The sequence below is a fragment of the Oncorhynchus mykiss genome, chromosome 23 (genome assembly GCF_013265735.2).
Source record: "Oncorhynchus mykiss isolate Arlee chromosome 23, USDA_OmykA_1.1, whole genome shotgun sequence".
Classification (NCBI taxonomy): Eukaryota; Metazoa; Chordata; class Actinopteri; order Salmoniformes; family Salmonidae; genus Oncorhynchus; species Oncorhynchus mykiss.
Window position 1 is genome coordinate 62,011,196 of NC_048587.1, and position 18,173 is coordinate 62,029,368.

Here is an 18,173-nt window from a genome sequence, read left to right on the forward strand (position 1 = left end):
TTTTACAGTAGCCTAATCCCAGTACTCCAAATAGCAAGCAGAAGCACAGTGGCCAGGAACAATTCAGTTAGTACATTGAAACTAAGAGACGAACCAGTGTCAGAGGGGAGGCCCTCCGGTGGTCAACGCATATAGCAGACAATGAAAGCCTTGCAATATTCGATGATTACATTTCTCTAAAACAAGCAATAGGCTACATGTGCACCACCAAGTCAAATCAAATTGTATTTGTCACAGTCGCCGAATACAACTGGTGTAGGTAGACCTTACAGTGAAATGCGTAAGTACAAGCCTGTAACCAACAATTGCAGTTTGAAGAAAAATAAGAGTTAAGTATTTACTAAATACAAAAAATAAGAAAATAGAAAAATATCTCTATCTATCCTATATCTCTATCTGTTTTATATCTGTTCTATATCTCTATCTGTTCTATATCTATATATGTTCTATATCTGTTCTATATCTCTGTTTTATATCTGTTCTATATTTCTATCTGTTCGTTATCTCTATCTGTTTTATATCTATTCTATATCTATATCTGTTCTATATTTCTATCAGTTCTACATCTATATCTGTTCTATATCTCTATCTGTTCTATATCTACATCTGTTCTATATCTACATCTGTTCTTTATCTCTATCTGTTTTATTTTAAAAAGTCCACAGACCCACTCCAAAAGGCTTTCGGACCATCATCGACTCAGTGGGTTTTGTCCAACATGTCTCCGGACCTACTCACAAACACAGTCATATTCTGGACCTAGTTTTGTCCCGTGGAATAAATGTTGTGGATCTTGATGTTTTTCCTCATAATCCTGAACTATCGGACCACCATTTTATTATGTTTGCAAATCGCAACAAATAATCTGCTCAAACCCCAACCAAGGATCATCAAAAGTCGTGCTATAAATACTCGGACAACCCAAAGATTCCCAGATGCTCCTCCAGACTCCCTCTGCCTACCCGAGGGCGTCAGAGTAAAAAATCAGTTAACCACCTAACTGAGGAACTCAATTTAACCTTGCGCAATACTCTAGATGCAGTCGCACCCCTAAAAACAAAAAACATTTCTCATAAGAAACTAGCTCCCTGGTATACAGAAAATACCCGAGCTCTGAAGGAAGCTTCCAGAAAATTGGAACAGAAATGGCGCCACACCAAACTGGAAGTCTTCCGACTAGCTTGGAAAGACAGTACCGTGCAGTATCGAAGAGCCCTCACTGCTGCTCGATCATCCTAGTTTGACAATTTAATTGAGGAAAATAAGAACAATCCAAAATGTATTTTTGATATTGTTGCAAAGCTAACTAAAAAGCAGCATTCCCAAAGAGAGAATGGCTTTCACTTCAGCAGTGATAAGTTCACAAACTTCTTTGAGGAAAAGATCATGATTATTAGAAAGCAAATTACGGACTCCTCTTTAAACCTGCATATTCCTCCAACGCTCAGGTGTCCTGAGTCTGCACAACTCTGCCAGGACCTAGGATCAAGGGAGACACTCAAGTGTTTTAGTACTATATCTCTTGACACAATGATGAAAATAATCATGGCCTCTAAACCTTCAAGCTGCATACTGGATGGACCCTATTCCAACTAAACTACTGAAAGAGCTGCTTCCTGTGCTTGGCCCTCCTATGTTGAACATAATAAATGGCTCTCTATCCACCGGATGTGTACCAAACTCACTAAAAGTGGCAGTAATAAAGCCTCTCTTGAAAAAGCCAAACCTTGAGTGCTGCTGTAGTGCTGCTTTTGATACCATCAGTCACTACTTTCTTTTGGAGAGATTGGAAACCCAAATTGGTCTACACAGACAAGTTCTGGCCTGGTTTAGATTTTATCTGTCAGAAAGATATCAGTTTGTCTCTGTAGATGGTTTGTCCTCTGACAAATCAACTGTAAATTTCGATGTTCGTCAAGGCTCCATTTTAGGACCACTATTGTTTTCACTATATATTTTACATCTTAGTGATGTCATTTGGAAATATAATGTTAAGATTCAGCTGTATTTTCGATGAAACATGGTGAAGCCCCAAAATTGCCCTCGCTGGAAGCCTGTGTTTCAGACATATGGAAGTGGATTGCGGCAAATGTTCGGACAAAACAGATATGCTAGTTCTAGGTCCCAAGACACAAAGAGATCTTCTGTTGAATCGGACAATTAATTTTTGATGGTTGTACCGTCGTCTCAAATAAAACTGTGAAGGACCTCGGCGTTACTCTGGACCCAGATCTCTCTTTTGAAGAACATATCAAGACTTTCAAGGACAGCTTTTTTTCATCTACGTAAAATTGCAAAAGTCAGAAACTTTCTGTCCAAAAATGATGCAGAAAAGTTCATCCATGCTTTTGTCATTTCTAGGTTAAACTACTGCAATGCTCAACATTCCGGCTACCCGGATAAAGCACTAAATAAACTTCAGTTAGTGCTAAATACGGCTGCTAGAATATTCACTAGAACTAAAATATTTGATCATATCACTCCAGTGCTAGCCTCCCTACACTGGCTTCCTGTTAAGGCAAGGGCTGATTTCAAGGTTTTCTGCTAACTGTCATGACGTTGGCCTGGGGGTAGGTTTATGACAGTCATAAATACCTCTTCCCCCCCTTTTCCTCTCTCTACCCTACTGATTTGCAATCCCCTTTGGTTAACATAGAGATTCTGGGAACATCAGAAGGTGAGGGGAAATTAACTATATTCTGGTAATTTGAGATTTGGGTTTTCATAAGGTCTGCTCAATCAGTGGCCCACCCCTGTGAAGGGACATGGGCTATAAAACTTTTCAAACACGCCCTCCTCTCCCTTCCTATATAAAGCCTTGACGACAATGTAACCTCCTGTTCCGAGGATGTGAGGACGACGGTCCGATGTCAGAATGGTTCAGATAATAACTACAGAACGAAGCCAACATCAGAGTGAGATTTGGTTGCGAATGGTATGAACTTTGAACTCTTATTCACTACAGAAGTGATACCTCCTAGCCGTTGGGTTAGCAACAGCAGCTGCAAACTCAAGTTGGGAAGGAAAAGACAGTATCCCATCTACCACACAACGACGTTACTACAACGTATACAATTTACAACCAGAGACAATCTTCAAAGGACTAGGTTGGGCAACACGGCCTTCCATCTACCACCAACCTACCGAAGCGCAGCTCAGAGTAAATATTCATTGCATTTTCCTTTTCCAAATGGGCGGTAATTTAGAATGCATCAGATACTGTATTTACTATAGCACAGCTTCTCCCTTTGTTACTGAGTCTTCCCGCTCTTTCACTCAAACCCAGACCCTTTTCTTTTGTGTAACAAGCTGTCATATTTGCTCTGCCCGCTAGGGACGTTTTCCTTTATGACGTAATTTGTAATCAAGTTATGATTAATTATGTGTATGTGTAATTATTTAGGTATTTAGTAAATAAATAATTAAACCCAATTTTGAATTTCTGATTCAACTTGTTAGCCAGGGTTCGTGCAGATAACCAAGAATTTACAACTTTCAGATGAGACTGAATTAAGATGCCGATTAATATTGACTGCTATTGATGTAAAATATTACAAGGTCTTTAAGAGTTTGTTCTAAATCTATATCTGTACTATATCTGTTTTTTTAAATCTCTGTCTGTTCTTTATCTCTATCTGTTTTATATCTGTTCTATGTCTATATCTGTTCTATATCTCTATCAGTTCTATATCTGTTCTAAATCTGTCTGTACTATATCTATTCTATATCTGATTTTTTTTATCTATATCTGTTCTTCATCTCTATCTGTTTTATATCTGTTCAATGTCTAAATCTGTTCTATATCTTTTTTTATTTTGATCTCTGTCTGTTCTTAATCTCTATCTGTTTTGTATCCGTTCTAAATCTATATCTGTTCTATATCTCTATCTGTTTTACATCTGTTCTATATCTGTCTGTTCTATATCTATATCTGTTCTTTATCTCAGTTATATTTCTCTATCTAATCTATATCCTACCTGTGTATTTCTCTATCTGTTCTATATCTCTATCTAATCTATATCCTACCTGTTTATATCTATCAGTTCTATATCTATATCTGTTCTATATCTCTTATCTCTGTCCTACCTGTGTATATCTCAATTTGTTCTATATCTCTATCTGTTCTATATCCTACCTGTGTAAATCTATGTGTTCTATGTGGTTGATGTTCTATGTGGTTCTATGTGTTGATGGTTTTATGTCTTTGACATAGTGCTCTTGAATGCTGGACACATTTCCTGTAAAAGGCCTAATAAATGAACTGACCTGATTATGGGGCTTAACACTGAGCCAACCATCTGTAGTAGGCTTTGCAACATTAAACAAGGTACAACGAGACTTGTAGCTGTTGTGGTCCATTTTAGCTAAATTGGAAGAGCATAGAGCTTGTACCACCAGGGTAGTGGGTTTGATTCCCGGGACCACCCACATATAATATGTATGCAGCAGGACTGTTAGTCTCTTTGGAATAAAGCATCTGCTAAATGGCATATAGTATTATATTATACAGTGCCTTCAGAACATATTCACACCACCTGACTTTTTCAAAATGTTGTGTTACATGGTGGGATTAAAATGGATTGAATGTCATTTTTTGTCAACGATCTACACAAAACACTCTGTAATGTCATAGTGGAAGAACAATTAACATTTATTAAAAATGTATAACACACCCCACTAATATTCAGTTTTTCTGGGTAAGTCTCTAAAAGATTTGCACACCCGGAGTGTACAATATTTGCACATTATTCTTTAGCTTTTCAAGCTGATTTAAGTCAAAACTGTAACTAGACCACTATATCTCTATCTGTTTTATATCTCTCTGTTCTATATCGTTATCTGTTCTACAGTGCCTTGCGAAAGTATTCGGCCCCCTTGAACTTTGCAACCTTTTGCCACATTTCAGGCTTCAAACATAAAGATATAAAACTGTATTTTTTTTGTGAATAATCAACAACAAGTGGGACACAATCATGAAGTGGAACAACATTTATTGGATATTTCAAACTTTTTTAACAAATCAAAAACTGAAAAATTGGGCGTGCAAAATTATTCAGCCCCCTTAAGTTAATACTTTGTAGCGCCACCTTTTGCTGCGATTACAGCTGTAAGTCGCTTGGGGTATGTCTCTATCAGTTTTGCACATCGAGAGACTGACATTTTTTCCCATTCCTCCTTGCAAAACAGCTCGAGCTTAGTGAGGTTGGATGGAGAGCATTTGTGAACAGCAGTTTTCAGTTCTTTCCACAGATTCTCGATTGGATTCAGGTCTGGACTTTGACTTGGCCATTCTAACACCTGGATATGTTTATTTTTGAACCATTCCATTGTAGATTTTGCTTTATGTTTTGAATCATTGTCTTGTTGGAAGACAAATCTCCGTCCCAGTCTCAGGTCTTTTGCAGACTCCATCAGGTTTTCTTCCAGAATGGTCCTGTATTTTGCTCCATCCATCTTCCCATCAATTTTAACCATCTTCCCTGTCCCTGCTGAAGAAAAGCAGGCCCAAACCATGATGCTGCCACCACCATGTTTGACAGTGGGGATGGTGTGTTCAGCTGTGTTGCTTTTACGCCAAACATAACGTTTTGCATTGTTGCCAAAAAGTTCAATTTTGGTTTCATCTGACCAGAGCACTTGCTTCCACATGTTTGGTGTGTCTCCCAGGTGGCTTGTGGCAAACTTTAAACTACACTTTTTATGGATATCTTTAAGAAATGGCTTTCTTCTTGCCACTCTTCCATAAAGGCCAGATTTGTGCAATATACGACTGATTGTTGTCCTATGGACAGAGTCTCCCACCTCAGCTGTAGATCTCTGCAGTTCATCCAGAGTGATCATGGGCCTCTTGGCTGCATCTCTGATCAGTCTTCTCCTTGTATGAGCTGAAAGTTTAGAGGGACGGCCAGGTCTTGGTAGATTTACAGTGGTCTGATACTCCTTCCATTTCAATATTATCGCTTGCACAGTGCTCCTTGGGATGTTTAAAGCTTGGGAAATCTTTTTGTATCCAAATCTGGCTTTAAACTTCTTCACAACAGTATCTCGGACCTGCCTGGTGTGTTCCTTGTTCTTCATGATGCTCTCTGCGCTTTTAACGGACCTCTGAGACTATCACAGTGCAGGTGCATTTATACGGAGACTTGATTACACACAGGTGGATTGTATTTATCATCATTAGTCATTTAGGTCAACATTGGATCATTCAGAGATCCTCACTGAATTTCTGGAGAGAGTTTGCTGCACTGAAAGTAAAGGGGCTGAATAATTTTGCACGCCCAATTTTTCAGTTTTTGATTTGTTAAAAAAAATTGAAATGTCCAATAAATGTCGTTCCATTTCATGATTGTGTCCCACTTGTTGTTGATTCTTCACAAAAAAATACAGTTTTATATCTTTATGTTTGAAGCCTGAAATGTGGCAAAAGGTTGCAAAGTTCAAGGGGGCCGAATACTTTCGCAAGGCACTGTATATCTCTATCTGTTTTATATCTCTCTGTTCTATATCTCTATCTGTTTTATATCTCTCTGTTCTATATCTCTATCTGTTTTATATCTCTCTGTTCTATATCTCTATCTGTTTTATATCTCTGTTCTATATCTCTATCTGTTCTATATCTCTATCTGTTCTATATCTCTATCTGTTTTATATCTCTCTGTTCTATATCGTTATCTGTTCTATATCGTTATCTGTTCTATATCTCTATCTGTTCTATATCGTTATCTGTTCTATATCTCTATCTGTTCTATATCGTTATCTGTTCTATATCTCTCTGTTCTATATCTCTATCTGTTCTATATCGTTATCTGTTCTATATCGTTATCTGTTCTATATCGTTGTCTGTTCTATATCGTTATCTGTTCTATATCTCTATCTGTTCTATATCGTTATCTGTTCTATATCTCTCTGTTCTATATCTCTATCTGTTCTATATCGTTATCTGTTCTATATCTCTATCTGTTCTATATCGTTATCTGTTCTATATCGTTATCTGTTCTATATCGTTGTCTGTTCTATATCGTTATCTGTTCTATATCTCTATCTGTTCTATATCGTTATCTGTTCTATATCGTTATCTGTTCTATAACTAGACCACTCAGGAACATTCAATGTCATCTCCATTGTTGATTTGGCCTTGTGTTTTAGATTTGGCCTTGTATTTTAGGTTATTGTCCTTCTGAAAGGTGAATTTGTATCCCAGAGTTTGTATCCCAGATTTTTCTCTAGGATTTTGTCTGTGCTTAGCTCTATTCCTTTTCTTTTTATTCTAAAAAAACTCCCCAGTCCTTGCCGATGACAAGCATACCCATAACATGCCACCACCATGCTTGAAAATATGAAGAGTGGTGCTCAGTGATGTGTTGTTGGATTTGCCCCAAACGTAACGCTTTGTATTCAGGACATAAAGTACATTTCTTTGCCACATTTTCTTATTGTTACTTTAGTTCCTTATTGCAAACATGATGCATGTTTGGAATATTTTTATTCTGTACAGGCTTCCTTCTTTTCACTTTGTCGTTTAGGTTAATATTGTGGAGTAGCTACAATGTTGTTGATCCATCCTCAGTTATCTCCTGTCACAGCCATTAAACTCTAACTGTTTTAAAGTCACCATTGGCCTCATGGTGAAATCCGAGCGGTTTCCTTCCTCTCCAGCAAGTGAATTAGCAAGGACGTCTGTATTCTTGTAGTGACTGGGTGTATTGATACACCATCCAAAGTGTAATATATTCACCATGCTAATATTCAATGTCTGCTTGAAAATGTTTACCCATCTACCAATAGGAACCCTTCTTTGCGAGGCATTGGAAAACCTCCCTGGTCTTGTGGTTGAATCTGTGTTTGAAATTCACTGCTCGACTGAGGTACCTTACAGATAATTGTATGTGTGGGGTACAGAGATGAGGTAGGTATTCAAAAATCATGTTAAACACTATTACTGTACACAGAGTGAGTCCATGCAACTTACACTACATATTTTCATCCAAGCCTCATTGGGGCACATAACGCCACCTATACTCTAGTCTAGTCTAGACAGACAGGTTGCCTTCCACAATGTACCAATGTTCCAGCATAGGTCTGGGATTTCCAAGACTCACCTATAGGCCCACCTAAACATGTATTTATTACATATTTGACATGGGTACACCTCTAACCTCATCTCCAGTCTGATTCTGGTAAACCAACAGACTAGGCTACTATTCAGACAATCAGCAAAACACCAGCAAATCATCTCTGTTGTGTGAAACACATGTATATTTAACGTTAAAAGACAGAGACAAGTAAAAGAGACAGCTGTGTTACAAAGATAGACATCATCATTGCACATGAAACAAAGTCGTTATTCCTGTTGGTCAAAATACCATAAAACAAAATGGAGGACATACTTTATAGGCTGCGTGCCAGATCTGTTTGTGCTACCATGTCATGTCACTCATTGTCATGCCAACAGATTGTCTTGACAATTACATCGATGGAGTTGGCAAGAGCACAAACAGAGCTGGACCAGGCTACATACTTTAGGCTATTAGAAAAGTAGTTCCCCAGCAGAGAAAGGCGTTAGGAACAGATTTGGCAACTAGAAATTGAGAGAAAATACCTAAATCGCATTTCAAAAATAGAAATTATGCAAAATGTTAACACAATTAGAATAAATAAAAAATTCCTTCATATAGTTTATTCAAGTACATATCTGCGATTGTTCCAGATTATTTCAACATATTCTCACGAATACTTTCAATTCGGTCAGCTTCGGGGTAAAAGATTTAAAAGTCATTATAAAAGTAAAGGGTTGTTCGATTGAAAGAGGATCATGTTAATTAGAGAAAGAATATTTAAACTTAATAAGCTCCTTCTCACAACCAGTTTCTGCTTTCCAAAAAATACATCATTCACTGTCAAACTATGTAGAGCCTCAGTATTCCAATGACAGATTGGCAACCTTTTCACATTTTTAAGGACATTATAGTTTAGAGACAATATATTCCCAAAGATCCTGACAAATCAGGGTGCATACAGTTTTGTATAAAACAGTTAATAACATATAATTGTCCTTTCTAGAGGGACAACCTTCCATTTCCAACATCTAAAAACTGCTTCAACAAACAATTAGTCTGAGTAGAAGTGGAATTGTGGAACAGAGTTGATACATTAGTGAGTTAGTACAACATAATTCCCCCCCATAAATCAGAGTAAATCATTTCCAGCAAACAGCAATAGTGATTCATTACAAAGAAAAAAAGAAATACATTTGACCAGATAGATAAACGAGGCCACGTTGGCCCATTTAGGATCAAATTAAATTAAAACGCTGTACTATCAAATGCCTGCTCCATTCTCATGTCAGAACTCAAAACATTGAGCCACGCCACCACTAGGTGGCAGCAGAACCATTACGCCACACCACCACTAGGTGGCAGCAGAACCACTACACCACACCGCCACTAGGTGGAAGCAGAACCACTACGCCACACCACCACTAGGTGGCAGCAGAACCACTACAGCACGCCACCAATAGGTGGCAGCAGAACAACTACACAACGCCACCACTAGGTGGCAGCAGAACCACTGCAGTAATATGATAATTATTTTGTCAATTTGAACATTTTAGTCATTTGGAAAACATACATGTATCCCATAGACTGTATAAGATGCAACAGGAAAAGGCTGCTCTAACAACTTTGGCAGTTTCCTACATGTCCAAGGATTTCGATAAATACTATTCCGAGTCAATAATGAGAGCATGCCTTTATCAATGCCATGTGTCGTCCCAAATGGCTATCTATTCCTTACATAATGTCATGCTTTTAACCAGAGCCCTATGGGGCAGAATGTAGTGCACTATATAGGGAACAGGGTGCTGGGCTCAGGTTAAAATAAGTGCACTATATAGGGAACAGGCTACCATTTGTAACATAGCCCGTCTGACCATGCTTCCTCTCAATTCAAAAATAAAAAGTTCCAAAGAACATATGGTTGGTTTGGTTTCTTCAGTAAATGAAACCCATAGTAGCAAGGGTCTGGGACATCACTGATGGAGGCAACATCTATTCTCACAGCAATAGAAGGATAGTTGGCCTCGGTCTGCACTTTAACAGTTTAGTAAATGGAGTCAGCTCACCACCATATTTCTAACGTCCATTTAAGGCAAATGTCCACTTAGTCACGCATTGATGTCAATCTGAGACAAAGTGAAAATCTAATTGAAGTAGAAGTTAGGATTTGCTCTAATTGAACCTGCACTATATATCGACACAGATCCTTATGGTCCTAACTCCAATATTAGATACAGGCACCATAGTAGGCCATTGGGTCAGTAGGTTCCCAGTACATAAACAGAAAGTTAACTGTGGCTCTTCCTCAATATTTACCCCAAATATTTGAGAGACTTTTGTCATTCGAGGGGTTAATGTTTCACGTTCTGGGTTGACTATCGACAGAAAACTCCAGGTCAGTTAGTAAATGATTCTCCTTTCCATCTGCCTTGTGAGGTCACAGCCATGTCACGGTTAGGAGAGATTCCCTTTTTAGATTCAGACCACTCTCACCCAAAACCAGAAAGCAGCCTGGATTCATTCTAAAGGGCGAGGCTAACCTTCCTGTGGCTTTTACATACACTTATAGAATACTCCAAATAGGAAGTACCACTATATAAAACAAACTTTATCTAGGGCACTTTTTTCAGAGAAGTGAAATGACTCATGAACTGTTTTAAGAGGTATGGTAAAGGTGATCAGAGACGATTCGGGTTGACTCGGTCGTGTCACGAGTAGCAGCAGCAGCATCGTAACCTTAGACACCAGAGGGGGCTGGTGAGGGGAGGACGGCTAATAATAATGTCTGGAATGGAGTGAATGTAATTACATCAAACACGAAGAAAACCATATCATTGATGTGTTTTGATACCGTTCAATTCATTTCGTTCCAGCCCTTGCTATGAGCCCGTCCTCCGAATTGAAGTGCCACCAGCCACCACTGATTGTAACCATAGAGACAGAATTCACAGTTGTTTTACGAGTTCACAGGACAGACTCAATGGCTTCCGCGGTCTCCCTGGGGGATTGGTCGCCTGCTGAACCCAGGGTTTGGTGCGTGACGAGCGGGGAGGTCTCCTCGTCAGCCTGGGTGTTGGCCACCGCGTCCACCAGGACCTCCGCTAGCTCCTCCCCCAGGTGTTGTTTCTTCATCTCCTGTTGGTTGATGTGGTGGAGGATCCCTGCCCCCAGGGCGTCTCCCTCCACGTTCACTACGGTGGTGGTGCGGTCCCTGAAAACACACACGCACATAAGTACACGCACATGTACATACGCACACACCCAAACACACACACAATTTATTAGGATACTTTTTGTCAGAAGCTAAGCAGTATATCAAGCCTGCTAAGATGAATCAGGAGCTCTATTTAACTGTTAGCATACATCTAATGTAACATAACCACAGTGGATATGATGAATCAGGAGCTCTATTTAACTGTTAGCATACATCTAATGTAACATAACCACAGTTGATAATATGAATCAGGAGCTCTATTTAACTGTTAGCATACATCTAATGTAACATAACCACAGTGGATATGCAGAACACATCTATTTCTGTACAGGTCTACTGTCTACTGTACAGGTCTACTGTACAGGTCTACTGTCTACTGTACAGGTCTACTGTACAGGTCTACTGTCTACTGTACAGGTCTAATGTCTACTGTACAGGTCTACTGTCTACTGTACAGGTCTACTGTCTACTGTACAGGTCTACTGTACAGGTCTACTGTCTACTGTACAGGTCTAATGTCTACTGTACAGGTCTACTGTCTACTGTACAGGTCTACTGTCTACTGTACAGGTCTACTGTCTATTTTCTACTGTACAGGTCTACTGTCTACTGTACAGGTCTAATGTCTACTGTACAGGTCTACTGTCTACTGTACAGGTCTACTGTACAGGTCTACTGTCTACTGTACAGGTCTAATGTCTACTGTACAGGTCTACTGTCTACTGTACAGGTCTACTGTCTACTGTACAGGTCTACTGTACAGGTCTACTGTCTACTGTACAGGTCTACTGTCTACTGTACAGGTCTACTGTCTACTGTACAGGTCTACTGTCTACTGTACAGGTCTACTGTACAGGTCTACTGTCTACTGTACAGGTCTACTGTACAGGTCTACTGTCTACTGTACAGGTCTACTGTCTACTGTACAGGTCTACTGTACAGGTCTACTGTCTACTGTACAGGTCTACTGTCTACTGTACAGGTCTACTGTCTACTGTACAGGTCTACTGTACAGGTCTACTGTCTACTGTACAGGTCTACTGTCTACTGTACAGGTCTACTGTCTACTGTACAGGTCTACTGTACAGGTCTACTGTACAGGTCTACTGTACAGGTCTACTGTCTACTGTACAGGTCTACTGTCTACTGTACAGGTCTACTGTACAGGTCTACTGTACAGGTCTACTGTCTACTGTACAGGTCTACTGTCTACTGTACAGGTCTACTGTACAGGTCTACTGTCTACTGTACAGGTCTACTGTCTACTGTACAGGTCTACTGTACAGGTCTACTGTCTACTGTACAGGTCTACTGTCTACTGTACAGGTCTACTGTTCAGGTCTACTGTACAGGTCTACTGTCTACTGTACAGGTCTACTGTCTACTGTACAGGTCTACTGTACAGGTCTACTGTCTACTGTACAGGTCTACTGTCTACTGTACAGGTCTACTGTACAGGTCTACTGTACAGGTCTACTGTCTACTGTACAGGTCTACTGTACAGGTCTACTGTACAGGTCTACTGTCTACTGTACAGGTCTACTGTCTACTGTACAGGTCTACTGTACAGGTCTACTGTACAGGTCTACTGTCTACTGTACAGGTCTACTGTCTACTGTACAGGTCTACTGTACAGGTCTACTGTCTACTGTACAGGTCTACTGTCTACTGTACAGGTCTACTGTACAGGTCTACTGTCTACTGTACAGGTCTACTGTCTACTGTACAGGTCTACTGTACAGGTCTACTGTACAGGTCTACTGTCTACTGTACAGGTCTACTGTCTACTGTACAGGTCTACTGTACAGGTCTACTGTCTACTGTACAGGTCTACTGTCTACTGTACAGGTCTACTGTACAGGTCTACTGTCTACTGTACAGGTCTACTGTCTACTGTACAGGTCTACTGTACAGGTCTACTGTCTACTGTCTACTGTACAGGTCTACTGTCTACTGTACAGGTCTACTGTACAGGTCTACTGTCTACTGTACAGGTCTACTGTCTACTGTACAGGTCTACTGTACAGGTCTACTGTCTACTGTACAGGTCTACTGTCTACTGTACAGGTCTACTGTCTACTGTACAGGTCTACTGTCTATTGTCTACTGTACAGGTCTACTGTCTACTGAACAGATCTACTGTCTATTGTCTACTGTACAGATCTACTGTCTACTGTACAGGTCTACTGTCTATTTTCTACTGTACAGATCTACTGTCTACTGTACAGGTCTACTGTCTATTTTCTACTGTACAGATCTACTGTCTACTGTAAAGGTCTACTGTCTATTTTCTACTGTACAGATCTACTGTCTACTGTACAGGTCTACTGTCTATTTTCTACTGTACAGATCTACTGTCTACTGTCTATTTTCTACTGTACAGATCTACTGTCTACTGTACAGGTCTACTGTCTACTGTCTACTGTACAGGTCTACTGTCTACTGTACAGGTCTACTGTCTACTGTACAGGTCTACTGTATCTTACTGGAAATAACACCTGATATTTTGATATAGCAGCTGTCCAAAATGAGTGAGTACATTAAGAGTGTGTCTATGCGTGTGTGTTTCTACATATGTGCGCATGTCCATGCAAATGTACATAAATGTGTCTGTCCATGTGTGTGTGTGTATGCTTGTCTGTGTATGTGTGTCTGTGTGTGTGTGTCTGTGTATGTGTGTCTGTGTGTGTGTGTCTGTGTATGTGTGTCTGTGTGTGTGCTTGTCTGTGTGTGTGTGTGTGTGCTTGTCTGTGTATGTGTGTGTGTGCTTGTCTGTATATGTGTGTCTGTGTGTGTGTGTGTATGCTTGTCTGTGTGTGTGTGTGTGTGCTTGTCTGTGTACGTGTGTGTGTGTGTGCTTGTCTGTATGTGTGTGTGTGTGTGTGCTTGTCTGTATATATGTGTGTGTGTGTGTGTGTGTGTGTGTGTGTGTGTGTGTGTGTGTGTGTGCGTGTGCGTGCGTGTGTTTGCTGTATTGGTTCTCTATACTGTACATGTGTTACTCACACGATCCAGTCGACGGCCAGCATGAGTGACAGGTCGTTGGTGGGCAGGCCGATAGCCTCCAGGATGATGGCGATGGTGATGATGCCCCCGGCTGGGATGCCCGCTGCACCCACACTGGACGCTGTGGCTGTCACACTGTGGGGACAGAGCCACTGCAGAGCATCAGACACAGGGTTTCAAAATTCCAACCCACCCTTCCTTCTGTCCCCACCCACCATTCCTTCTGACCCCACCCACCCTTCCTTCTGTCCCCACCCACCCACCCTTCCTTCTGACCCCACCCACCCTTCCTTCTGTCCCCACCCACCATTCCTTCTGTCCCCACCCACCCTTCCTTCTGACCCCACCCACCCTTCCTTCTGTCCCCACCCACCATTCCTTCTGACCCCACCAACCATTCCTTCTGACCCCACCCACCATTCTACCATTCCTTCTGTCCCCACCCACCAATCCTTCTGACCCCACCCACCATTCCTTCTGACCCCACCAACCATTCCTTCTGACCCCACCCACCATTCCTTCTGACCCCACCCACCATTCCTTCTGAACCCAACCATCATTCCTTCTGACCCCACCCACCATTCCTTCTGAACCCAACCATCATTCCTTCTGACCCCACCCACCATTCCTTCTGAACCCAACCATCATTCCTTCTGACCCCACCCCACTCACAGGATGGTAAAGATCTGACCGGCGTTGAGCTCTATGTTGTTGAGCTGAGCGATGAAGACAGCCGCGACGCACTGGAAGATGGCCGCCCCGTCCATGTTGACGGTGGCTCCGATGGGAAGGATGAAACGACTGATCCGCTTGTCCACTCCGTTGTTCTCCTCTACACACTTCATCATGGAGGGCAGGGTCGCCGAGCTGAGCAGAGAGATACAGGACACAGTGGTTAAATTACAGCATATTAATCTAGAACATTTTACTGTACTTTACTAGCAACTTCAGTTCCTCTGCTTTGACAATATTTACATGAGTATTCTACAAGTTAAGATGTATTGAATAGCAATGGAAGGGGAGAGAAATAGAGAGAGCCACCTGAAAAACGTATTGTAGTGTAACTTGAACCAAAACCTTTCCATACAGAGAGAGGGTAAGGACCACAGAACTAAAATGAATAGAAGTCAGGTTACAAGCCATTCTACTCATTCTATTTCTATGGTAAAGACCCTCCAAATCAAATAAAATAAAATTTTATTTATATAGCCCTTTGTACATCAGCTGATATCTCAAAGTGCTGTACAGAAACCCAGCCTAAAACCCCAAACAGCAAGCAATGCAGGTGTAGAAGCACGGAATGTCCTGGCTCCCCATGGATTAGATAGAGAGGTGGTGGGGTCCAGAGTCTGAAGATTGAGGTTGGAACAACTCAGCCAAAGGTTTATGTTACTTACAGCAGGTTACTTACAGCAGAGGATACTTGGAGACGATGAGTGTGTCCCAAATGGCACTACTTTTGACCAGAGCCCAGGTGTATGTTCAGGCTCTAGTCAAAAGTAGTGCACTATAGAGGGAATAGGGTGGGGTGTAGCCTTGGAGATAAAGCCTGCTAGCAATGCACTGCTAATGGACTGTGTTCATAGAGGTGGAGGGATTTACTGGGTAATCAGGTCACACTGGGTTAACAGAAGTGGAGGGATTTACTGGGTAATCAGGTCACACTGGGTTCACAGAAGTGGAGGATTTACTGGGTAATCAGGTCACACTGGGTTCACAGAAGTGGAGGATTTACTGGGTAATCAGGTCACACTGGGTTCACAGAAGTGGAGGGATTTACTGGATAACCAGGTCACACTGGGTTCACAGAAGTGGAGGGATTTACTGGATAACCAGGTCACACTGGGTTCACAGAAGTGGAGGATTTACTGGGTAATCAGGTCACACTGGGATCACAGAAGTGGAGGGATTTACTGGGTAATCAGGTCACACTGGGATAACAGAAGTGGAGGGATTTACTGGGTAATCAGGTCACACTGGGTTCACAGAAGTGGAGGATTTACTGGGTAATCAGGTCACACGGGGTTCACAGAAGTGGAGGATTTACTGGGTAATCGGGTCACACTGGGTTCACAGAAGTGGAGGGATTTACTGGGTAATCAGGTCACACTGGGTTCACAGAAGTGGAGAGATTTACTGGGTAATCAGGTTACACGGGGTTCACAGAAGTGGAGGATTTACTGGGTAATCAGGTCACACTGGGTTCACAGAAGTGGAGGGATTTACTGGGTAATCAGGTCACACTGGGTTCACAGAAGTGGAGGGATTTACTGGGTAATCAGGTCACACAGGGTTCACAGAAGTGTAGAGATTTACTGGGTAATCAGGTCACACTGGGTTAACAGAAGTGGAGGGATTTACTGGGTAATCAGGTCACACTGGGTTAACAGAAGTGTAGAGATTTACTGGGTAATCAGGTCACACTGGGATAACAGAAGTGGAGGGATTTACTGGGTAATCAGGTCACACTGGGATAACAGAAGTGGAGGGATTTACTGGGTAATCAGGTCACACTGGGTTAACAGAAGTGGAGGATTTACTGGGTAATCAGGTCACACGCGGTTCACAGAAGTGGAGGATTTACTGGGTAATCAGGTCACACTGGGTTAACAGAAGTGGAGGGATTTACTGGGTAATCAGGTCACACGGGGTTCACAGAAGTGTAGAGATTTACTGGGTAATCAGGTCACACTGGGTTCACAGAAGTGGAGGATTTACTGGGTAATCAGGTCACACTGGGTTCACAGAAGTGGAGGGATTTACTGGGTAATCAGGTCACACGGGGTTCACAGAAGTGTAGAGATTTACTGGGTAATCAGGTCACGCTGGGTTAACAGAAGTGGAGGGATTTACTGGGTAATCAGGTCACACTGGGTTAACAGAAGTGGAGGGATTTACTGGGTAATCAGGTCACACGGGGTTCACAGAAGTGGAGGATTTACTGGGTAATCAGGTCACACGGGGTTCACAGAAGTGGAGGTATTTACTGAATAACCAGGTCACACTGGGTTAACAGAAGTGGAGGATTTACTGGGTAATCAGGTCACACTGGGTTAACAGAAGTGGAGAGATTTACTGGGTAATCAGGTCACACTGGGTTAACAGAAGTGGAGAGATTTACTGGGTAATCAGGTCACACTGGGTTCATAGAAGTGGAGGATTTACTGGGTAATCAGGTCACACGGGGTTCACAGAAGTGGAGGATTTACTGGGTAATCAGGTCACACTGGGATAACAGAAGTGGAGAGATTTACTGGGTAATCGGGTCACACTGGGTTCACAGAAGTGGAGGGATTTACTGGGTAATCAGGTCACACTGGGTTCACAGAAGTGGAGGATTTACTGGGTAATCAGGTCACACGGGGTTCACAGAAGTGGAGGATTTACTGGGTAATCAGGTCACACTGGGATAACAGAAGTGGAGAGATTTACTGGGTAATCGGGTCACACTGGGTTCACAGAAGTGGAGGGATTTACTGGGTAATCAGGTCACACTGGGTTAACAGAAGTGGAGGGATTTACTGGGTAATCAGGTCACACGGGGTTCACAGAAGTGGAGGGATTTACTGGATAACCAGGTCACACGGGGTTAACAGAAGTGGAGGGATTTACTGGGTAATCAGGTCACACTGGGTTCACAGAAGTGGAGGATTTACTGGGTAATCAGGTCACACGGGGTTCACAGAAGTGGAGGATTTACTGGGTAATCAGGTCACACTGGGATAACAGAAGTGGAGAGATTTACTGGGTAATCGGGTCACACTGGGTTCACAGAAGTGGAGGGATTTACTGGGTAATCAGGTCACACTGGGTTCACAGAAGTGGAGGATTTACTGGATAATCAGGTCACACGGGGTTCACAGAAGTGGAGGGATTTACTGGATAACCAAATCACACTG

The 18,173-nt window shown here is 41.7% G+C and overlaps 1 protein-coding gene across 3 annotated transcripts in view; it reads right to left on the bottom strand.

The window, feature by feature from the left end:
• Nucleotides 1-8,232: 8,232 nt before the first annotated feature.
• The window catches only part of slc1a4 (solute carrier family 1 member 4), a 42,856-nt gene continuing 32,915 nt past the window's right edge, over nucleotides 8,233-18,173 (bottom strand). For all 3 annotated transcript variants that reach the window (XM_036960963.1, XM_036960964.1, XM_036960962.1), the window contains exons 6-8: nucleotides 14,947-15,141; nucleotides 14,275-14,409; nucleotides 8,233-11,265 (exon numbers count right to left, since the gene is read on the bottom strand). In XM_036960963.1, coding sequence (XP_036816858.1) covers nucleotides 11,019-11,265; nucleotides 14,275-14,409; nucleotides 14,947-15,141 — 577 coding nt within the window. In that variant the 3' untranslated portion in view covers nucleotides 8,233-11,018. The remainder of the gene's footprint in view (nucleotides 11,266-14,274; nucleotides 14,410-14,946; nucleotides 15,142-18,173) is intronic.